The sequence below is a fragment of the Oncorhynchus keta genome, chromosome 31, assembly GCF_023373465.1.
Source record: "Oncorhynchus keta strain PuntledgeMale-10-30-2019 chromosome 31, Oket_V2, whole genome shotgun sequence".
In the NCBI taxonomy this organism is placed as follows: domain Eukaryota; kingdom Metazoa; phylum Chordata; class Actinopteri; order Salmoniformes; family Salmonidae; genus Oncorhynchus; species Oncorhynchus keta.
Window position 1 is genome coordinate 5,748,779 of NC_068451.1, and position 24,847 is coordinate 5,773,625.

The window sequence follows — 24,847 nt, forward strand, 5'->3', positions numbered from 1 at the left end:
ATGCACACATGACTGTAAGTCGCTTTGGATAAAAGCGTCAGCTAAATGGCATATATTATTATTATAACACTCTTGTAGCCTCGAATAGTAATAGCTTATTATGCATTTCGATTAAAGTACACTATACAGTACATCTTGTTCATGACATGGTCGATAGAAACATGTGGTATTATGGATATGCAATGCACATTTAGTCTCTCAATGACTACTAGAACATACAGTGCTGTGAAAAAGACTTTGCCCCCTTTTTGATCTGTTTTTGCATATTATCAGATCTTCAACCAAAAGCTAATGTTAAAGGGAACCTGAGTTTACAAATAACAGAAAAAAAGGTATACTTATTTGAGTAATTATGGAACACCCAATTCCCCTGTGTGAAAAAGTAATTTCACTCAATAACTGGTTGTGCCACCTTTAGCTGCAATGACTGCGACCAAATGCTTCCTGTGGTTGTTGATCAGTCTCTCACATCGCTGTGGAGGAATTTTGGCCCACTCTTGCCTGCAGAACTGCTTTAACTCAGCGAAATTTGTGGGTTTTCAAGCATTAACTGCTCATTTCAAGTCCTATCACAACGTCTCAATTGGGATTAGGTCTGGACTTCGACTACGCCATTCCAAAATGTCAAATGTGTTGCTTTTTAGCCATTTTCATGTTGACTTGATTGTGTGTTTTGGATCATTGTCTTGCTGCATAACCCGGCTGCACTTCAGCTTCAGCTCACAGACGGATGGACTGACATTTACCTGTAGAATTCTTTGATACAGAGCAGCATTCATGGTTCCTTCTATTAAGGCAAGTCGTCCAGGTCCTGAGGCAGCAAAGCATCCCCAAACCATCACACTACCACCACCATGCTTGACCGTTAGTATAAGGTTCTTCCTGTGGAATGCATTGTTTGGTTTTCGCCAGACATAATGGGTATCAGTTGACCTGTGAATGCTGTACAATGAGAGATTTATACTCTTATATTAAAAATCATGATTTATGATACTGTCAAAACTGCTGTATCATGTGATTTGCATTTCTAATTCAGGACTCCAAAATAAAAGCTCACACTCATGAGGTGTCATAACATACATAGATTCTGGAGAAATCCAAGCACTCTCCTTAAAGGGATAATTTACTTTTTGGTTGAAGTTTTAGTTTATTTTTGTGAACTATCCCTTTAATGCTGATGTCAATGTGAGGACTTATTGAATGACCAAGATGAGTTTCATCAAGCTGTTGTTATTACTGGATTATTGGTTATTGTACAAATGTTTGATAATAGGGATCTCCAAACAGAGTTCCCATGAAGTGTTTACACATGGGACTATAAAGAAGTGTCTCAGAACTAAGTTATGTGGTATACTATGCATAATGCTCCATCTATTCATACCCAGCTTCCAATTAACTCATTCAACCCTTCTTCCCTGCAACTCTTCCCCAGGTTGTTGCTGCAAACGAGAACCTGGTAAAATAAAATATATATATTTTTCAAAATGTGCATAGTGTGTACAAATTACTCCAATCTTGGGTTGTATTTGGATGAATGATTGATCATAGCGAAATAAATCCTATCCATTTCCTCAAGCAGAGCATCGTTATGAAAAATAGTTATCCTCATTTCCTGCAACTTGGTTGTGCAACTATTTATGAACTATCTTTAATGAGTCACACCGTACCTTATCAGTACTTATCTGTTCATCTTTAGAACCTCTGTAGGAGCATCGTTAAATCTACGAGCTGTTTCCCAAAACCATAATTTCCAAACCTGCTCTTAAAAACAATTGTTATTTAATGATGGCCTCAGACCACACTTAGCTGTTCTAAGTGCACCTTCAGAGGCTTTTTTGCCCTTCTGCGTCACTGTATTCACAGATCTACGCTAAAAAACTAAATCCAGATGTTAATCTGTCTTTCTGTGACCGCCAATAACTTCAAAACGAATGTGATTCCTACAATTAAAAGTTTTGAATTTCTTTGTAATCGTTACTAACAAGCGGAGATTATAACGATGCTTCAAATGAGATGACTGTATTAAAAAGATAAATACATTAAAGGCTTTTAAGTTAATTTAATGTTCATTTAATCAAGTTTTATTTCACTATTTGTATGCTACTGCCTGTTATTTTTGCCACAATATATTTCATGATATGTAACCCTAACCCTAGACCCCAACTCTAACACTAATTCTAACCTTAACCCTTAACCTCATACAAATAGTCTTTGACCCTGAAGGGACCAACAAAATGTCCCCTGTTGGTCACATTTTTGTTTGTTTACTATTCTTGTGGGGACTTCTGGTGGTTTTGGAGCTGTGGCTTCTACCTTGCTGAGCGGCCTTTCAGGTTATGTCGATATAGGACTCGTTTTACTGTGGATATAGATACTTTTGTACCGATTTTCTCCAGCATCTTCACAAGGTCCTTTGCTGTTGTTCTGGGATTAATTTGCACTTTTCGCACCAAATTACGTTAATCTCTAGGAGACAGGACACATCGCCTTCCTGAGTGCTATGACGGCTGCGTGGTCCCATAGTGTTTATACTTGCCTACTAATGTTTGTACAGATGAACGTGGTACCTTCAGGCGTTTGGAAATTGCTCCCAAGGATGAACCAGACTTGTGGAGGTCTAAAATGTATTTTGTGAGGTCTTGGCTGATTTCTTATGATTTTCCCATGATGTCAAGCAAAGAGGCACTGAGTTTGAAGGTAGGCCTTGAAATACATCCACACGTACACCTCCAATTGACTCAAATGATGTCAATTAGCCTATAAGAAGCTGCTAAAGCCATGATGACATTTTCTGGAATTTTACAAGCTGTTTAAAGGCACAGTCAACTTAGTGTATGTAAACTTCTGACCCACTGGAATTGTGATACAATTCCAGTGGGTCAGACTATAAGGGAAATAATCTGTCTGTAAACAATTGTTGTGTCATGCACAAAGTAGATGTCCTAACCGACTTGCCAAAACTATAATTTGAATGACTCTGTATGTAAACTTCCGACTTCAACTGTACAGTCAGAAATAATTGTTTGTTTCTACAAAGCCTTCACAGTCTTGACAATGAAGCAGCCCATTGCCCTGAGACATGGCTGACTTCAGTAAGGTCTACAGTCATGTCTCAGGGCAAGTAGCCTTGTGTCACTTAGGGCAAGGCTGCCCCCCATCTTGGTATCTCTATAAATCGGTGAACTCAGAATATGCCATGAAAATGCACTACAGGCACATACCTGTACAGATCTGACAGGGGAATATTAGTGGGAGGTTTTCAAGTACCTGCAATAGAATTCCTTAAAATACAGTGCAAAGGGAAACTCATAGGTCTTGGGAGTTGGGTCTGCACCCACAAGATCTGAGGCTGCATGATACCGGCTAAAAACAGAGAGAACTGTCTGGAATTCAGCTTGTGTGTTTTGATAAAGCTTGCAATGTGAGTCAGTCGCACAAAGGTCAGATTTGAAAACCTATGCTGGATTTTCAAGGAATATAGGGTGTGTCTATGGGATAGAGTGAGGAGGCTGATCATGATACATGTTAGCTTGGCATATTCAATAAGGAGGCTGAGCATGATATTTGTTAGCTTGGCATATTCAATAACTAGCTTCATCAAATCTGGCTTGAGTCTAAGCCTTAAAAGGCCCAATCTTGCTACATCCATTTTTGAATTTATAAATGAATGATATATACACCCATTGATTCTTGAATAATATAATGTATTAATGCCTCATCAGTTCAACTGTAGTACCCCATCAGAACCAAAAATAAAAGTATTATTTTATTCTAATGTTTGTAAACGAAGTCAATGTAAACAAACACTATATAGCCTCAAAACATGGTTGAAGCTATCATTTTGATATCATGGATGGTCAGACCTTGCATCCATAGCTTTTTCTCTGAATTTGAGTGGGGTTATATTTCTCCAGCCCCATTGCTCAGCTTTTTATCGAAACAGGGGCTGGGAGCATGCTTTGTTATTGTTTCAACTGCTGACTGCCCCTTCAAAAGGACACTTAAGGCTCTATTCAATCAGATCTGCATAGGGGTTGTTTTGGCGGTGTCAAAGGTGGAACTGTGTTAGAGCTGTAAAATCCACAAGCGGCTTCTGGCATTATACCTAAAGCGGACATTGCCATTGGTTGCACTGAGTCGCATTAAGAGAAATCCCATGCAGCCTTGTTTACAAGTTCGAACACTGGAATGTGATATGTAATCTACGCCTCAATTACGGTGATAGAAAATCATTAAACTAAATAATGAGGATTTCTATTTAGCCTCCACTTTCTCATTCTGAACTTCTAACGCGAGTGGAGCATGTGTGGCTTCCTGACAATGACCAAGAGCAGCTGCTCACTGATTTGACAGCTCCAATGCAGTTACACCTCTGATGTCTCCAAAATGTCAGCTATGCATGCGGATGTCGGCTGTTGCCGGTTAATGCTTGATCTGATTGAATCTAGGTCTCACCCCACATTTTAACCTCCTGTTCAGCACCATAATGAACATGGCTAATATTTTTTTTTGTGGATTTACACTTTAAGTTAACTGTATGACATTCAATTAAATTAAGATTCTTTGTTACACTGTGGGCCCATTTACAGAATGACAGGGACAGAATGTTCTTCTAATATGCCATCACAACATGTCTAAAGTATCTACATAGGTTAGCTAAATAACATTTAAATATGCTATCGTAGCAGGTGTAAAATAAACGCCTGAGTGGGACACCCCACATTCGGGTCATGACGAGAGAAAAAAAACTGTTGGGAGACGTTCTATTTTGCACTGTTCAACCAATCCAGTAAATGTGGGGGAGGAGTTAAGATAGTCTCACCTTGTTAATATTTTGGATGGAAACAACCTCAAAGAGCAAGCAAGCTAACAAACGTGCCGTGGCTAGCTGCTAGACAGGTATTAGCTAGTGTTGTCTAGCAACAATGGAATAATCTGGGAAAGTTGTCACTAACAAAATTGGTATGTGGTTTCTGTCGACTTTGTGGCAAGAATTTCATCTCGCTGAAACCTACATGACTGTGGCTCTCCAGGAACAGGGTTGGAGAGCCCTGAGCTATGGTCAATCATCAGATCATCATGGAGCATATGACTCTGAGGCACTAAAACAATGAAAGTGCCATATCATAGTACAGTAGCTTGAGACAAAATACAGAGACATGACATTAGAAAATACAGACACAGGTATATTTCAAACCTTTAATTTTAGTGTAATATGATTCCCCGACATTCAAAACTCAGTGTTTAAGTGATATATAAATTCATAACATGAGTGAGTAACCCTTTATTACAGTCGGGTAAGTACTAGGTACTGGTAAATACTTGGCAACAAATTGTACTATTTGGTATAGTAGCTATTTGTAGTCAGAAGAAACAAAGTAGTCTACTCTAAAAATACATAAAAATGGCTGAGAAATAAAATGCCTAGTGTTCCCTGCCAATTATTTTGAGTACCATGAGGTTATAACTGCATTAACCTGATATGAAGCTGGTAATACTATATGATAGCATAATAATAACAACATTCTAACTTTAAATATCTAGCTAGTACTTACCGTGCTGTTAAATAAAGTTACCAAAATGGGTTTAAAATAAAAAAGTTTAGCAATTTGTTTAGACCAAGAACTCTACTCTAAATGTCCATGATATTTGAATTATACATTTTCCATGTTTAGGCACTTAAAAAAGAAGCTACAAAGTGTTGTCTATCAGCATACAGCGAAGACAGACAACTATCATAGAAACATTGAAGTAATTGTCCAGTGACAATCTCACTTTTAAAAAGTTTATATTCTGTTAATGAATAGGGCTGAGATCCCGCTAACAGGATCGATACGACAACAGCCAGTGTCATATCAACAGAAATCCCAAAATTAAAATTCCTCAAACATAGAAGTATTTCACACCATTTTAAAGATACACTTCTTGTTAATCCCACCACAGTGTCCGATTTCAAATAGGCTTGATGGCGAAAGCACCACAAACGATTATGTTAGGTCACAGCCATTTTTCAGCCAAAGAGAGGAGTCACAAAAATCAGAAACAGAGATAGAATTAATAACTAACCTTTGATGATCTTCATCAGATGACACTCATAGGAATTCAAGTTACACAATACATGTATGGTTTGTTCGATAAAGTTCATATTTATATAAAAAAATCTCAGTATACATTGGCACATTATGTTCAGTAGTTCCAAAAAGATCTGGTGATTTTGCAGAGAGCCACATCAATTTACAGAAATTCTCATAATACATGTTGATGAAAATACAAGTGTTATGCATGGAACTTTAGATACACTTCTCCTTAATGCAACCGCTGTGTCAGATTTCAAAAAAGCTTTACGGAAAAAGCAAACCATGTAATAATCTGAGTACGGCGCTCAGAGACCAAACAAGCCAAAAAGATATCCGCCATATTGTGCAGTCAACAGAAGTCAGAAATAACATAAATATTAACTTACCTTTGATGATCTTCATCAGAATGCACTCCCAGGAATCCCAATTCCACAATAAATGTTTGTTTTGTTCGATTATGTCCATCATTCATGTCCAAATAGCTACTTTTGTTAGCGCGTTTTGTAAACAAATCCAAAGTCACGAAGTGCGACATCTAGTGGAAGCCTTAGGAAGTGCAACATGCTATCCCACTGTATCTTCAATAGGGAATAAGTTGAAAAACGACCAACATCATAATTCCCATTTCCTGGTTGGATTTTTTTCTCAGGTGTTTGCCTGCCATATGAGTTCTGTTATACTCACTGACATCATTCAAACAGTTTTAGAAACTTACGAATAATAAGTATATATTAGCAACTGGGACTGAGTAGCAGGCAGTTTACTCTGGGCACCTTATTCATCTAAGCTACTCAATACTGCCCCCAGCCATAAGAAGTTAAGTTAACTCACACGCAAATAAATGTTGTTGACTCATATGTGGTCAAAGCATGAACTGGAGAAAACACCAAAAAAACAACAACCTTAAACTCAAACAGACAGTTTAAAAAATGCTTGCTATTTCAACATAGAGGATGAGGTCATCGTCATTGAGCTTGAGCTGGCCAATCAGCAGTCTATTCGCATGAATATTTTTTTATACCGGTATACGCCCACACCATTCTGTTGTTGGGGTACACCCACACCATTCCAACACAGAAAAGCTGCTTTTTAACATACTTAAAAACATTTTGGAAGGAAAACTAAAATCACTCAAACTGTATTGTAATTAATTATAGGTCATATTTCATAGAAACCTTGAAACACTGGACAGTTACTTTAAAAGATCTATTGGATTTACCCAGTCTTTGGTGATATAAGAGACCTTCACAGGACATACTGTACATATTACATAACACATTTTGTACATTATCTCGCTGAGAACATTCTGGTCTATGGGAGAATTACAATATTTGGGTCAATGACAAGGTGCTTTTCCAACATTAATTCAGTTTCTTTGGCAGCTTCTTCAACTTATTCTGTTGTTTAGAAGGATACTGTATAGTATTTGGGGTTCTTTGGGCGTAGCTTTATACACGGAAAAAATGTATACCATTGTATTCCACACTGCATAAAGAGATGGAATAAGGAATATATTGGTCTATGAGACAGGAAATACATTATTGCCACCAGAACCACAATATTAAAAAACATAATAGTAAAAGGTGTAATTTCAGACAAGGACATTATTTGAGACAATTATTTCTTATTACACGAGAGCTGAATTTCAGACAAATGAGAGATCACATACGGTATATCCCAAATGATGATACAATATGCATCAACAGTCAAACACTCTAGATTCACTTTTGCCGTAGTATTGAGTCTAGAGGCAAGATTTGACTACACTGTTATAAATGTATACAACTTTCAATACATTTCAAATAATCCAGTTAAACACGACAGGGGATTCATCCCAATTCTCTACACTTCTCCCAAACTGTTCACACACAACCTGTCATGGATTTAACACAAGCTATGCAAGCACATGACTGCTAAGGAAGGACAACATCAACAATAAAAACATTGCTCTTTCAATCAGTTACAGTAAATTACAAAGGAAAAGAACAAGAGAATAATTACCCAAGGCACATTTTCACACAAGTATCCCATTGAAATCAATTGATGATTTACGTGGAAGTTAGAGTTGTGCAAGTTTCTCAACCCTGAATGAATCCCGTAGACAAGATGCTTAGAGGCATCAGAAGTCCCCCGCATCAGATTTGAAATTGAGGATCTCTGCAGCCAGCTTCTGGGCATCCATCAGGTGAGGGAACATCCCCATGACCGTATCTACTTGGTGGGGGTTGAAGATGGCCTGCAGTTTCTTACGGAGCTCCTCTCTGTCTGTGTCAAAGGCAGAAGGTGGAGGTGGCTGGGCCCAGGAGTTGAGTTCCTGCTGATTCCTGTAAGAGGAGCATGAGTGGGGGGCCCCATGCGGGGTTGGGGGGTGATGGTGGGAGCTCGGGGTGAGACTACACGATGCACTAGCCTGGGGGACCCCGCCATGGAAGGGGTCTGACCAGTACTTCTGGGGGTGCTGATGGGGGTGGAAATTATGTGCCCCTACCCTGCCTTGCTGGAAGTTGCAGGGGAGGCTGTAGTGGTGCATGTTGGGTGGGAACAGAGGAGGCGAGTAGGTGTCATAACTTGGCTGGGATTGGGACTCGAGGTGTGGGTTGCTGTGGTGCTGCTGCTGGGGACCTGTGAAGGGAGCCAAATGGAAACAACACCTGCAGGGCTGGAGCCTGTCCTGGGCCAGCCTCTCTGGATGCCTGGAACCCTGTTGTTTCTTCTGCTGCCTGGGACTGAAGGCCTTGCTGTGGCCTTGGGACACATCTGAGTACTGGCTCTCATAGGTGCCAAAACCAGAGTCCATGCACTCATGGGAGATGCTGGCATAGGGGAGGTCAGTAGTAGCGTAGGGGGAGAACATACTGCGCATATTGGGCCAGTCCATTTGTCCTTGGTCTAGTGCTGTGGGGCTGCGGGCCTGCTGGTTCCTACTGGAGTGTGGCCCATCCCAGGACAGAAACATGTTCTCAGTTACCTGGCTATTGGGACCCTCCCTCAGGGAACCGCGATGCTCCAACGTCAGCCTGTGCTCCAGGTCATTCTCCAGAGAATAGGAGGGAAAGGGGCTCGGGTCGGCCTGGGGGCCCCTCAGGTGTGACGTCGTGTGATTCCGGTCCTCTTTTACTGAGGAGAGCCTTGCCTTCTCCCTGAGCTCATCAGCCAATGAGCAGTGAGATTGGCGAGTGCGCTCAGGGTGGTAGAACTTACACTTTACGCCATACGTGCACTTTTTACCTGAAATAGAAAACATAAATGAGTTACTAAACATGACAGTTACAGTATTTCTACCTAAATCTAAAATAATACAATTCTACAGGAGAAAGTATCTTGACTCTTCACAACGAGTCTCAGATTAGAAGTGCTGATATAAAATAATTTATGCCTAATGGAGACCTGATCCTAGATTAGTACTTTGTTTGTCTTCTGCTTCAACAAGACAGGTTTTAAACTAAGCATCAGTGTTCAGACAATATAATTAGAACCCTATGGTATCTCACACATATATCTCTATGGTTGAGATCCTACCATAAGGACAGAGTTGGCGCTTGTGTTCTGGTAGTAGAGGCTTCTTCCTCAGGAAGTTCTCCAGACTGGGACCATGACGACCAAGCGGGTCATCTGGGGGCATGAATCTGGGCCGGAAATGGGTAATATTGATCAGAAAACAATACAGGCAGAGAAGTGATAGAGGATCGAATCTAATCGATTAGAAGAATAAGACACGGTGCAGGCAGAGGGAATGTTTGCTTTTCATATCTAAAATAATTACATTAACACATGTCTCATGAATCATCCTCTAACCATACAGGAGTGGTCACCAACCTTTTCTGAGTCAAGATCACTTTGAGTCAAAATGCAAGCGGAGATCTACCACAGATTTGTTTAAAAAAAACAGCCTATGCAACATTAACCTATTAAAAACAGTAGTGTAACAATTAGGTTTATGCATTAGGCTATAGGCCCAATACCTTATCACCGCATATTGGCTTTGCTTGAAATTGGCCGGCAAATGTATTGTTTTTCGCACCATTTTTATACATTTTAGGTAGGCTATACGATCAGACCGGTAATAGACCAGATGTTGTATTACCTGTGAGGCACAGCTGAGTGAGCTACATTTATATAATAATTTATTTTACTGGGCTGATTGTGCCTGCATCTGATGGTCAGTCTCAGTGGAGGGAGCGAGCAGCAGACTGAAGGTTCGCCTCTTAACGCCTCTTTCCATTTTCTACGCTGACCAAAAAGGGACACATCTTCCAGCTGATGGAAAAACTCGAGTCACACCACATTATTTCTGCCTCTGGACAAATACATTGTTAATCCTTTTATGGTGATTTTTCAGTAACATATTTATTGTGAAATATTAATGTAATAAAACAGAATCATTAAAAGCTTCAAAGGAACCTGTAACCACACCTGTATAGCATAAGAAAAGCAATATACAAAATAAATACACACATTGTAATCTAGAAGCATGCCTGTATAAGAAGTGTCAGAATCAATATAATGAATGTACTTATGACTATAGCCTGGAGGGTGCTGATATAATCTACTTGTGACTGCAGCCTGGCAGGGGCCCCTATTACCTTTTAACCAAACTGTCATAGTTGCGCCACCAATATAATCGGTTCAGTGATTTGTAGAGTGTTAAATGATTTGTAGAGGCGGGAAAAAGTCAGCCTCAAAGAAAGAACTTAGGGTTGGAAATAATTGTGGCGCAAAGCCAAAAAGAGTTCATAATTTACAGTCACTCCTTTCTATGTATGTAATGTAAGAATGAAACTGTATAAAAAGAGTGTGCTAAGGCTGGGAAAAACAGTTGATCCATGAACCAGCTCGGCTTTTTACTTTGTAATAAAGTCTACTTTGAATTCACAAGCTCTGGTATCTGAGAAATATTATTGGACCAATATTCCTACGACACTTTCAACGGAGAAAGTGAAATATTCCTGTATATTAAAAAATACCCAAGCCGCTAATAATAACCATGCAAGCCTATCGATACACCTTTCTACTCATTCATTACAGCTGCAGTGCTGGTTGTAGCGCAAGTGGAAGTGGTATGAATGTGCATTTTATGGCTTATAAAAGTGTTGAATATATATTTTTTTATTTTTAAGTGTTGACAGTGCTGAGTAAGAACTTAAACATGAACACGCTCATAAAAAACCCCAGCTCTTCGCTGTATTTGTTGAGTCATGGTTTTAAAAGTTCTTAAATATCTAAATATAAACTTTGCTGTAGCTTTCTTTTATGCTTGCCACATTACTACAGACATGGTATTCTGAGCCATCCGATTGGTAGGCCTAAAGTGCACTTGATTTACTCTCCAGGCCCGCCGGGAAGGCAGAGTTTGTACCTTCAGACACATGAAATGGTTTAAAAATGGAACACTTCACCTACCTGGCATGCAGGGCAGCTGAATCGGGTGCACCTGCCGCCAACAGCGCGAGACGAATAATATAAAAATAGGAACGCAAGGCTTTGTCATTGAGTTTTTTACAGAAATGTTTGGCAATCGTCTAGGAATGCCTTGGAGATCAACCAGTTGGTGACCATGACATTACAGTATATTACACTACTACAGTATCTGCTCTGAAAGGTCAAATCTGCTTTTCGGAACCACGTTGCTCGCTATTTCTGGGCTGAATCCTGACTAGAGATGTAACAAAAGTCTTCTTTGTCTGATGATGAGGAGGAAGGATCGGACCCAAATGCAGCGTTGTAAGTGTCCATGATAATTTATTATATCAGAACACGAGAAAATACAAAATAACAAAGTGCAGGAAAGAAATGAAAATCTAAACAGTTCTGTATGGTGAAAACACAGACACAGAAAACAACTACCCACAAACACCAGGTGGGAACAGGCTACCTAAGTATGGTTCTCAATCAGAGACAACGATTGACAGCTGCCTCTGATTGGGAACCATACCAGGCTAAACACATAGAACAAACATAGAATATAACACACAGAACAAACATAGAATGCCCACCCCAACTCACGCCCTGACCAAACTAAAATAGAGACATAAAAAAGGAACTACGGTCAGGACGTGACAAGAGAACTATGTACATGACTCAAATTGTTCTACATATCTACCCTTGACATCAATGCATGATTAATACATGTTTTTTTCAGAGAGTTAAAAACCTGTTTAAATACATCTCTCCATTTCTCACGTTTCTGTCCAAAAATCAGTATTTATGACAGATGTTACCTGCTGAAACCCCCCATACAACATGTATGATTCCCCTGCCTGCGTGGGATTGAATTCCGGCCTCACTGGCCTCTTCACCATTGTATCTTCTCTCCATCAATCTCCCCTTAATGCATGCCTGTCACTGTCATCCCCCCCCCCATTTAAAAAATAAATACATCCAGCACTCACTTGTCATTGACGAAAGAGTACATAAGCAGCCTTTCCTCGATACAGCGCTTCCACTCCGGACGCTCTCCCTGGAGGTCCCTATAGGTGTCGTTAGACACGATCACGCCGTCCGACTCGTAGGCATGCTTCACAATAAAACGGTCGTCGTAGCAGACCACCCGTTTACCACCGACACGTCTCGAGGGCGTGAAGACAACTATCTTCTTCTTCTCTAGCTCCATTAGAATGTGTTGGTCTGGAAATAAACGTACAGATGTTTCACCAAGTGTTTTATTATGTCCCAGTCATGTGCCTTTATTCATAAAGCTTCTCAGAGTAGGAGTGCTGATTTCGGATCAGTTTTGCCGTATAGATAATAATGAATAAGATTACATGGACAGCTGTTGCTGGCGATGTAAGAAGAAGAGATGGTTCGCTTTATGTTTGGTCTTTCATCATATTGGAATTCTGTTTGACACAAATTATTCCACTGCCTTACCTTATCTTCTTGGTACACATTAACATGACTAATATTTCAAAACAACGTATTCTATACCTTTGCATGATGAACAAGCCAGGTGACACTATGATAAGAAAGGGTCGCATAACATTGCTTCAATCAAATATGGCATAGTGTGCCAAATCAAACAGGGGACACGCAAAACACAAATCCATCAACTGTGGATCCCTGAGACAAAACACACCGAGCATAAAACCATCAATCGTTTAAAACAAATATTACATGACAGTTTAATTATTACATAAGCTGTTCAAACTTCACCACCCAAATATCACATAACATGGAAACCTCCCAGCAGACTAAATTAAAGCATTGACAAATACATCCAAAATTAATGTTAAATCAATGCACCTGTGTGCACAGTGTGAAAACGGACAATGGAAATGGTTGAAATAAACAAAATGGACAAGCTAAAGGCAACAATGTTCAGTAAGCCAACTTTGGAAAGATCTGGGGCCATATTCATATAGTGTCTCAAAGTAGGAGTAGTGATCGTGGATCTGGTCCCTCCTGTCCATGTAATCTTATTCAATATGACCTAAAAGTAATGTATTTTTTCCTAGACCAGCGCTCCTAATGATACACTTGAATATGGACCCTGACTTAAATAAGTGTGAGACAGAGCTCCATATTGAACAATTTCCTTGAGGTTTTTAGAGACTACTATTGACTAAAGCCTGAAATGCACTCACAAATGTCAACTGTCTGTGTCAAAAATGCTTTGATTGTTCAGGTAACAACAACCACTTGACATGTAAACCATAACGCTCTGCTTGATTAGACACAGTTAAAGACTCCGTTTCAGACAGTAACCTGAGTGTGTGAGAAAAACAGTTGCATTTCCTGGTGGGGATTTCCCAATTCCCTGGTAGGATTGACTGTTGCGGTTATTTTGACTTCCTGGTTACTGGGACTGAAAATTTAACTTTTGGCTTGCTTGCTCCACCTCAGACAACGCCACTGAACCATGTAAGCAGTGGGCACCAGGTGATGATGTGTCAGCTACAAATAGTGGTCCGATCTACTGCACACTGGCTTTGTTAGTGGTTACGCTGGGTTAACACAAACACCTAACAGATAGCCTTCAGGTACATGGACAAGAGTCACTGCTGTGTTCGACAACATGATGTGGGTTGAAGCAATGACAATTGGGAACATTTATTTATAATTTTTTCAGAAAGCCTAGAGTATGACGTCAGGCAGTATTTCTTGATTTCAGCATTTGTCCAATACTACCCTCTGGTGGAGTTTCCCCAATGCCTTTTGCCTCAGTCTCATATTACAGACACATCATATGACTGGAAACATACTGTAGGTGCAGTGAGTGTACTTACCAAAACCCCTGCATATAAACGAGATAAGGGAATGTATTGCATTATTTTAAAGAAATAGTCACAATGAATACTGTATTGTATTTTATTCTATTGTGTTGATTTTCTGTGTCTAGTATTTTTATGCATCGCTGACCTCACAAAATGAATTTCCATAGACAAACCTAATCCTGGACTAAAAAGAGAGAGATCAATCCCGGAAACTGTCCGTAAAAGCATTGTTTCTTGTTGTACATGAACATAGTTTGTGTTTTCAAAATCCCCTGGTATTAAAGTATTCCTATTCAGAAACAGAGACTAGTCTCATTCGAACTATAGTGCATTCGGAAAGTATTCAAGCCCCTTGACTTTTTCCATGTTACAGCCTTTTCTAAAGTGCATAAATAAAATAAAAAAATCTATCCTCATCAATCTACACACAATACAACATAATGAAAAAGCAAATGTATAATTTCTGAAATAAGTATTCAGACCCTTTACTCAGTACTTTATTGAAGTTGTCATGCCCTGACCTTAGAGCTTTTTATGTCTCTATTTTGGTTTGGTCAGGGTGTGATTTGGGTGGGCATTCTATGTTCTTTTTTCTATGTTTTTTTGTATTTCTTTGTTTGGCACGCTTGGCACACTTGTATTTCGAGAGTTTCTCCTATTCTTCTCTGCAGATCCTCTCAAGCTCTGTCAAGTTGGATGGGGAGCGTCGCTGCACAGCTATTTTCAGGTCTCTCCAGAGATGTTTGATCGGGTTCAAGTTTGGGCTATACCACAACTTGACTCCAATCAAGTTGTAGAAACATCTCAAGGTTGATCAATGGAACCAGGATGCACCTGAGCTCAATTTCGTGTCTCATAGTAAAGGGCCTGAATACTTATGTGAATAAGGTATTTCTATTTATTTTATTTTTTTAATACATTTGCAAAAAAAATAGGGTATTGTGTCTAAATTGAGGATTTTAATGTATTTAATACATTTTAGAATAAGGCTGTAATGTGGAAAGGTCAAGGGGTTTTAATACTTTCTGAATGCACTGTATTTGTGAATCTCACCTGTGATGGGGACATCAGGCCTGGGCTGCTCCTTGCGCCAGGAGGGCACAAACACAATGACGGTTGAGTGACCTCTATCCAGGAAATAGATCACTGCCAACTCAATTCCCTTACAGGAGAACACTTCCTTGTTACCATGACTGGAAGGGAGACAAGAGAGCAGGAAATGGGATAAGTAAATATGTCACTACTTTCTATGAATCAACAAACATTTCTAGTGAAGAGGGCAGATTTAAAAGGAAGGAGAGAGGTGAAAGTGCAGTTTTATGTCGATCTCTGATTGTTTCATTGTTAAAAAGGTAGAGCAAAGTTAATCTGACCAAATAATTTCTCCTCTGTCTACAATGCATTCACTTCAGTGGCAATGCAAGCGAATGACAAGATTTGCATAGTTATTAAAAAAAATACAGGAACACAGGTATGTAGCTCAAACAGTACTCTTTCTGAGTAGTAAAGTAGCATGACATCATTAAAGTAAAGTAGCTGTTATAAGATAATAACATATGACAGAATGACAGCTATACTGTGCATCAAGGTCCTATTTTACGTACATTTACAGTTCAAAAGTTTGGGGTCACATAGAAATGTCCTTGTTTTTGAAAGAAAAGCAATTTTTTTTGGTCCATTAAAATAACATCAAATTGATCAGAAATACAGTGTAGATATTGTTAATGTTGTAAATGACTATTGTAGCTGGACACAGTTGATTTTTAATGGTATCTACATAGGCATATAGAGGCCCGTTATCAGCAACCATCACTCCTGTGTTCCAATGACACGTTGTGTTAGCTAATCCAAGTTCATAATTTAAAAAAGATAATTGATCATTAGAAAACAATTTTGCGATTGTTAGCACAGCTGAAAACTGCTGTCCTGATTAAAGAAGCAATAAAACTGGCCTTCTTTAGACTAGTTGAGTATCTGGAGCATCAGCATTTGTTGGTTCGATTACAGGCTCAAAACACCAGTTTCAACGTCAACAGTGAAGAGGCGACTCCGGGATGCTGGCGATCCATTGGAACATGGAATTCGAACACAGGAGTGATGGTTTCTGATAATGGGCCTCTGTACGACTATGTAGATAACCCATTAAAAAAAGAAATAGCCGTTCCCCGCTACAATAGTCATTTACAACATTAACAATGTATACACTATATTTCTGATCAATTTGATGTTATTCTAATGGACAAAATGTGCTTTTCTTTCAAAAACAAGGCCATTTCTATGTGACCCCGGTAGTGTATAACAACGCTAAATAACACTTGCAAAGACACCTTTGAACAATAAATATAAAATACAGATAAAACAAAAAAACACTTTGGCAAAACATGAAAACATTACATGGTAGGGTGTGGGTGAAAACAAGCTTTGGTGATGAAATTTCAATTCCTTATATTATAAAATTAATTTTACCAAGACAAATATGATTCCTCATGTTCTAAATCATTCAGTTGGGTCTTTCTCTCACATATCTTTAACATTATATCCAAAAAGTCCGATTTTGTATCCTAATATATCCAATAATAAGCACTGAGCTCTTTTGACAGAGCGTTGACGCTCCTTGCTGCAACTGTTTTGGATTTTAAATGTAGTGTTCTTCTGCAAAGTTGTTTCTGTGGGTCGCAAAAAGCAAAATTAGCATGACACGAGCGGAATTAAAATGTAAAAGGCTTTGAAAATAAAAAAGCTTGCGGTAGGCCTACACTCGGTGCTGTTGACATTTCACAAAACTTTTTGTGAAAATTGTTGTGAAATCTTCGAAAAGTAATAGGAATTTCGCATTAATATGAAAAGTGTAAACTAAAATACAACATGTCATGTCTCAAAATTGATATCCATCTTACCTCTACTGTTTTATGTCCTCCGGATTTGAGAAGAAAGATGACGAGAACAAGGCTCCGGGCAGCCGAGCGGAAATGGAGGAAAACTCGCCTCCCTGCGGACCTGGCATCCTTTCACTCCCTCCTCTCTACATTTTCCTCCTCTGTCTCTGCTGCTAAAGCCACTTTCTACCACTCTAAATTCCAAGCATCTGCCTCTAACCCTAGGAAGCTCTTTGCCACCTTCTCCTCCCTCCTGAATCCTCCTCCCCCTCCCCCCTCCTCCCTCTCTGCAGATGACTTCGTCAACCATTTTGAAAAGAAGGTCGACGACATCCGATCCTCGTTTGCTAAGTCAAACGACACCGCTGGTTCTGCTCACACTGCCCTACCCTGTGCTCTGACCTCTTTCTCCCTCTCTCTCCAGATGAAATCTCGCGTCTTGTGACGGCTGGCCGCCCAACAACCTGCCGCTTGACCCTATCCCCTCCTCTCTTCTCCAGACCATTTCCGGAGACCTTCTCCCTTACCTCACCTCGCTCATCAACTCATCCCTGACCGCTGGCTACGTCCCTTCCATCTTCAAGAGAGCGAGAGTTGCACCCCTTCTGAAAAAACATACACTCGATCCCTCCGATGTCAACAACTACAGACCAGTATCCCTTCTTTCTTTTCTCTCCAAAACTCTTGAACGTGCCGTCCTTGGCCAGCTCTCCCGCTATCTCTCTCAGAATGACCTTCTTGATCCAAATCAGTCAGGTTTCAAGACTAGTCATTCAACTGAGACTGCTCTTCTCTGTATCACAGAGGCGCTCCGCACTGCTAAAGCTAACTCTCTCTCCTCTGCTCTCATCCTTCTAGACCTATCGGCTGCCTTCGATACTGTGAACCATCAGATCCTCCTCTCCACCCTCTCCGAGTTGGGCATCTCCGGCGCGGCCCACGCTTGGATTGCGTCCTACCTGACAGGTCGCTCCTATCAGGTGGCGTGGCGAGAATCTGTCTCCTCACCACGCGCTCTCACCACTGGTGTCCCCCAGGGCTCGGTTCTAGGCCCTCTCCTATTCTCGCTATACACCAAGTCACTTGGCTCTGTCATAACCTCACATGGTCTCTCTTATCATTGCTATGCAGACGACACACAATTAATCTTCTCCTTTCCCCTTCTGATGACCAGGTGGCGAATCACATCTCTGCATGTCTGGCAGACATATCAGTGTGGATGACGGATCACCACCTCAAGCTGAACCTCGGCAAGACGGAGCTGCTCTTCCTCCCGGGAAGGACTGCCCGTTCCATGATCTCGCCATCACGGTTGACAACTCCATTGTGTCCTCCTCCCAGAGCGCTAAGAACCTTGGCGTGATCCTGGACAACACCCTGTCGTTCTCAACTAACATCAAGGCGGTGGCCCGTTCCTGTAGGTTCATGCTCTACAACATCCGCAGAGTACGACCCTGCCTCACACAGGAAGCGGCGCAGGTCCTAATCCAGGCACTTGTCATCTCCCGTCTGGATTACTGCAACTCGCTGTTGGCTGGGCTCCCTGCCTGTGCCATTAAACCCCTACAACTCATCCAGAACGCCGCAGCCCGTCTGGTGTTCAACCTTCCCAAGTTCTCTCACGTCACCCTGCTCCTCCGCTCTCTCCACTGGCTTCCAGTTGAAGCTCGCATCCGCTACAAGACCATGGTGCTTGCCTACGGAGCTGTGAGGGGAACGGCACCTCAGTACCTCCAGGCTCTGATCAGGCCCTACACCCAAACAAGGGCACTGCGTTCATCCACCTCTGGCCTGCTCGCCTCCCTACCACTGAGGAAGTACAGTTCCCGCTCAGCCCAGTCAAAACTGTTCGCTGCTCTGGCCCCCAATGGTGGAACAAACTCCCCACGACGCCAGGACAGCGGAGTCAATCACCACCTTCCGGAGACACCTGAAACCCCACCTCTTTAAGGAATACCTAGGATAGGATAAAGTAATCCTTCTCACCCCCTCCCCCTTAAAAGATTTAGATGCACTATTGTAAAGTGGCTGTTCCACTGGATGTCATAAGGTGAATGCACCAATTTGTAAGTCGCTCTGGATAAGAGCGTCTGCTAAATGACTTAAATGTAAATGTAAATGTAAATGAGTTCAAAGTTGAGCCGGTCAGTTTGCCTCAATTTTTGCACATCATCCAGCCTAACTGACGCAATGCTATTTTCCAGATTTTTGAATCCTTTTTCAAAACAAAATATATATTTTTTATCTGACTTCCATTCTTTTAGCAACCCTAATCTTGGCCATCCTACAAGGGAAATAAACTGAATGGATTATTATAGATACATGGGGTTTTGACCATTGGTCTTCTTATAGGAGTGTCTACACAATTAACGTATTATTTCACCCATTGGTAAAAAATATATTTTTGATTGGACACCCTACATTTTTTTTGTTGTCATTTAGCAGACACTCTTATCCAAATAAATGAGGGTCAAGTGCCTTGCTCAAGGGTACATCAACAGATTTTTCACCGAGTCGGCTTGGGGATTTGAAACAGCAATCTATCGTTTACTGGCCCAATGGTTTTAACTGTTAGGCTACCTGCTGCCACTTCTGAATCTGACATTCCTTTGAACATACACGTGGATTGTGTTTCATTATTGGTTTATGAATTGAATCGAGTCCAAACATTGTATACTCAAATAGCTAGGTAATAAAACTGTAATTAATGGAACTTCTAAAATGTTGGCTTGGCTCCATCCATGTAATTAGGAGACGACAGTTAAAAATGGTTGTAATTGCAAACACTTGAACTAAGAAGACATAATAAAACTGAGTGACAATGTTGTCTGGCCTGTTCAATATGAACTCTATCCTGACAATATAAACACCGCCTTGACACATAGCTATCACTGGGAGCCAGTGCAACGCAGAGACTTGCGTAGGAGATTTGCATATAGCGCAGCATTAACCTTAGCAAAGGCATGCACAGGCATGGATACTACCTCTTCAAACCTAGCTGACAAAATTATTAAGGTGTATGAGAAGAGCTCGTGGTTCTTGTGTTGCAGGGACATAGTTCAACAGCTGATAATGAGTTGTTGTAGTTTACAGGTATTTTTGCATAGCTGGCTGTCATTATCATTGTGATGTACAACCAACCACATGAGGAGAATATAATACAGTTCATCTAATTTCTCAACCACAATAACATCTAACCCTTACAGGGGGTTACTTACTGTCATGAACATGACATACAGGCGCGCATGCACACAGCTGAACTCATTGAAACACTTCAATTGAATGCTAGCTCTTACAAACATAACAAGAATAATCCCTTCCTCTCTTCTCGACTCGCTCACCTCATGGCCACATTGCTGCCATCAATGACGATAGGTTTCAGTCCACTGTCTGTGTCCCTCCTGTCTTCCAGTAATGAGACTGGTCTGTCTCCTGGGGAGCCATGGGTCCTAGAGGAGGCCATGCTGGAGCCTGTGTGGCTTTTGGGGCCAGTAGTATCTTCAACACTCTCAGGAATGGTGGAGTTAGAAGTACCAGTGCTGGCTCCGCTACGGACCAACTCCCCCAGTACAGAGTTGGTGTCTGTACTCAGGCCTAGCTTCAGCAGGGCGGCCCGAACCTCCATGGGGGAGTAGCCCAACTTTCTGAAGAAGTCCACCCTGAGTTGGAGCTCAGTGGCTGAGGTCTGGAGACTGGGAAAGGCCTGGTCCATCTTCTACTACTGTCAGTCTGGGCTTTCCTGTGCAGCTGTTCAGCTTGGGAGGGTTATGGCCTATTTTTCATGTTGATACGGTTGCCTGGATTGAACAGAGAGAGACTTTAGTTAAATTCGAAGACAATGTTATGCAAATATACTGAACAAAAATAGTCAAAAGAACATTATTTTTGATGATCATCCAGGTGCTTTTCGGCAAACCTGAGTCAACTTTATAGATAGCAGTTCTCCCATTATGCCTGGCAAAAACCAAACACTGCATTCCACAGTAAGAATCTCATACCAACGGTCAAGCATGGTGGTGGTAGTGTGATGGTTTGGGGATGCTTTGCTGCCCGAAGACCTGGAAGACTTGCCTTAATAGAAGGATAAATGAATTCTGCTCGGTATCAGAGAATGTCAGGCCATCCGTCTGTGAGCTGAAGCTGAAGCGCAGCCGGGTTATGCAGCAAGACAATGATCCAAAATCCACAATCAGGTCTACATGAAAATGGCTAAAAAAGCAATGAACTTAAAGTTTTGAAATGGCCTAGTCAAAATCCAGACCTAATCCCAATTGAGATGTTGTGGCTGGACTTGAAACGAGCAGTTTACGCTTGAAAACCCAGAAATGTCACTGAGATAAAGCAGTTCTGCAGGCAAGAGTGGGACAAAATTCCTCCACAGCGATGTGAGAGACTGATCAACAACTACAGGAAGCATTTGGTTGCAGTCATTGCAGCTAAAGGTGGCACAACCAGTTATTGAATGTAAGGGGGCAGTTACTTATTCACACAACGGAATTGGGTGTTAAATAACTGTGTTATTTAAAAAAAAAGTATCCATATTTGTAAACTCAGGTTTCCTTTATCTAATATTATGTTTTGCATCAGCATCAAAAATAGAGAAAATCAGAAATGGGGCAAATACTTTTTCACGGCACTGTAAAAATGTTGTGTCAATTTCTAATATCTTACTGAGTTACAGTTCACATAAGGAAATCAGTCAATTTAAATAAATAAATTAGGCCCTAATCTATGGATTTCACAAGACTGGGAATATAGATATGCATCAGCTGGTCACAAATACCCCCCCCCCCCCATAAAAAAGGTAGGGGCGATAATCTGAAAACCAGTCAGTATCTGGTGTGACCACCATTCGCCTCATGCCGCGCGACAGATCTCCTTCGCATAGAGTTGATCAGGCAGTTGATTTGGCCTGTGGAATGTTGTCCCACTCCTCTTCAGTGGCTGTGCGAAGTTGCTGGATATTGGCGGGAACTGGAGCACACTGTTGTATGCGTCGATCCAGAGCATTCCAAACATGTTCAATGGGTGACATGTCTGGTGAGTATGCAGGCCATGGAAGAACTGGGACAATTTCAGCTTCCGGGAATTGTGTACAGATCCTTGCAACATGGCTGTGCATTATCATGCTGCAACATGAGGTGATGGCGGCGGATGAATAGCACGACAATGGGCATCAGGATCTCATCACTGTATATCAGTGCATTCAAATTGCCATCAATAAAATGCAATTGTATTTGTTGTCTGTAGCTTATGCCTGCCCATACCATAACTCCACTGGCACAATGGGGCACTCTGTTCACAACGTTGACATCAGTAAATCGCCCACACGTCTGCCATCTACCGGTACAGTTGAAACTGGGATCCATCCATGAAGAGCACACTTCTCCAGCGTGCCAGCGGCAATCGAAGGTGAGCATTTGCCCACTGAAGTCGGTTACGATGCCGAACTGCAGTCAGGTCAAAATCCTGTTGAGGATGACGAACATGCAGATGAGCTTCCCTGAGACGATTTCTGACAGTTTGTGCAGAAATTCTACGGTTGTGCAAACCCAGTTTCATCAGCTGGCTGGTCTCACGACGATCCCACAGGTGAAGAATCCAGATATGGAGGTCATTGGCTGGTGTGGTTACACGTGGTTTGCGGTTGTGAGGCCGGTTGGAAGTACTGCCAAATTCTGTAAAGCGACATTGTAGGAGAGAAATTAACATTCAATTCAGCTCTGATGGACATTCCTGCTGTCAGCATGCCAGTTGCACACTGCCTCAAAACTTGAGACATCTATGGCATTGTGTTACACATTTTTGTGTCTTTTTATTGTCCCCAGCACAAGGTGCACCTGTGTCATGCTCGTGCTGCTTAATCAGCTTCTTGATATGCCACACTTGTCAGGTGGATGGATTATCTTGACAAAGGAGAAATGCTCACTAACACTTTTACATACAATATTATGGTTAAGCGCCCTGCTCAAGTCGACTAATTTTTCACCTAGTTGTTTCAGGGATTTGAACCAGCAACTCTTAACCGCTAGGCTACCTGCCGCCCACTAACAGGGAAGTAAACAATGTGTCCACAAAATTTGAGCGAAATAAGCTTTTAGTGCATATAAAACATTTCTGGGATCTTTAATTTCAGCTCATGAAACCAACACTTTATATTTTTGTTTAGTGTAGTTTGGCCGACATTCTGTATTATGTTAGAGTAATATGCAAATAATTCAGTTGACAACTTGACATATTGACTGTACTGCATTACATGTGTATTACTTTTCAGGCCTAATATCTTTGTATTCACATTAGGCTAAAGTGTCATAGGTCTACAGCAATTGCAAACAGTTTTTATTTTATTGCAATGTATCACAGAAACTACACAATTAAACTGGTAAACCTATTGTAAACTTCCCAAATGTTATTCAACATTACTATAGCCCGAAGCACCCTGGACGAATCATGAAAGCAAATAACTAGATGAATCCCGAACCAATATAAAATTATTTACCTATGTAAATAATAAAATAGCATATACAAAAACTACGTTACATTACAAAGGCCGACAATGCAGAGGCAGACAACGGATTAGTATATTCGTTTGTACAGGAGAGCCTGGCGCCGTGTTTTTCTCATGACAGTGGAATACAAGTACAGGTGACACGTAAATCAGAGTCTTATGACGTTTCAGTGAAAATAACATAGTAAATCATTAGCTTTGTACAAATACACAACACTGACAATGGCGTTTAGAATTTACCTTAACTTTCAACTAGTTTCCCTCGTCGTGGTGCTCCATTTTCACCTTGACCATACATTTAGCATTTCTGATGTACGCTATGGTTGACTTCGCAGCACCTCCCTCTCTCGTGCTCAAAAGTGTCCTTCCTTTATTCCTGTGTGGCCACGGCCCCAACTTGTTAAAGTCCTCCCAAATTACATTCAAATTACAGCCTACGTTACTGTAGAGCTACATTTTCTCAGTCCTAGCCGAGAAGTCTAATTCAATTCTTGAATTTCTGAAGCTGAAACTAACCCTGCCCTTATGCTCACTGTAAAGTCTGATTTGTAAATAAATTCACCAAAATTATGGAAATGTTATATCTATAGGTGCTGAGGGTGCAGAATAAAAAATATAATAATTGAAAGAAATAAGGCCTCTAAATGGACCAGCTACAACCCCCCAAGTGATGATATAGGCTTGACCTACAGCGTAATTTTTTTTATACAGTGATAAGTATCTGCCCTCGTGGAGTGTAGGCTCTAGTTAACTATAATTGATATACGTTATGGTACAGAACAGTTTTTCCCACTAGATGTCACCCTTTACATTGTCTCATGCTGGGTTGATGCCAAAGCTATCGTTTGTGTGTGTTTTTTGAGTATGTCAATGTGGGTGTGGGTTTCAAGTTTGGGGGAAGCTATTTTTTTCAGCTAGAGGAACATTCTTTAGCAGGACAGGAGAAAAATGTAGAGTTTTATAAACACATTTCATGCAATTCTACAACAATTCACTTGCCATAACTGGAGACGTGAGCCTGATCTTTAATACCACAAAATGACAGGGTAGGCTGATTTGCTGAAAATGACAAACTGAGATCAATAAAAACAATATTGTCTTGAATGCAACCATCTAATTGAGGCCTATGAACAGGGGAGACATTGTAGGCTAATGTAGTCTATCTAGCCTGGATGA

At 40.9% G+C, this 24,847-nt stretch overlaps 1 protein-coding gene across 4 annotated transcripts in view; it reads right to left on the minus strand.

The window, feature by feature from the left end:
* The window catches only part of LOC118364270 (endoribonuclease ZC3H12A-like), a 43,512-nt gene extending 19,163 nt beyond the window's left edge, over window positions 1-24,349 (minus strand). Inside the window, exons 1-7 of one of the 4 annotated variants that reach the window (XM_052489372.1) lie at window positions 23,912-24,349; window positions 22,431-22,841; window positions 20,505-20,960; window positions 15,341-15,480; window positions 12,467-12,701; window positions 9,597-9,703; window positions 5,196-9,305 (exon numbers count right to left, since the gene is read on the minus strand). In XM_052489372.1, the coding sequence (XP_052345332.1) occupies window positions 8,197-9,305; window positions 9,597-9,703; window positions 12,467-12,701; window positions 15,341-15,480; window positions 20,505-20,875 (1,962 nt within the window). In that variant the 5' untranslated portion in view covers window positions 20,876-20,960; window positions 22,431-22,841; window positions 23,912-24,349 and the 3' untranslated portion in view covers window positions 5,196-8,196. The other 3 variants (XR_008087876.1, XM_035745672.2, XM_035745674.2) reach the window with 3 other exon arrangements.
* Window positions 24,350-24,847: the final 498 nt, after the last annotated feature.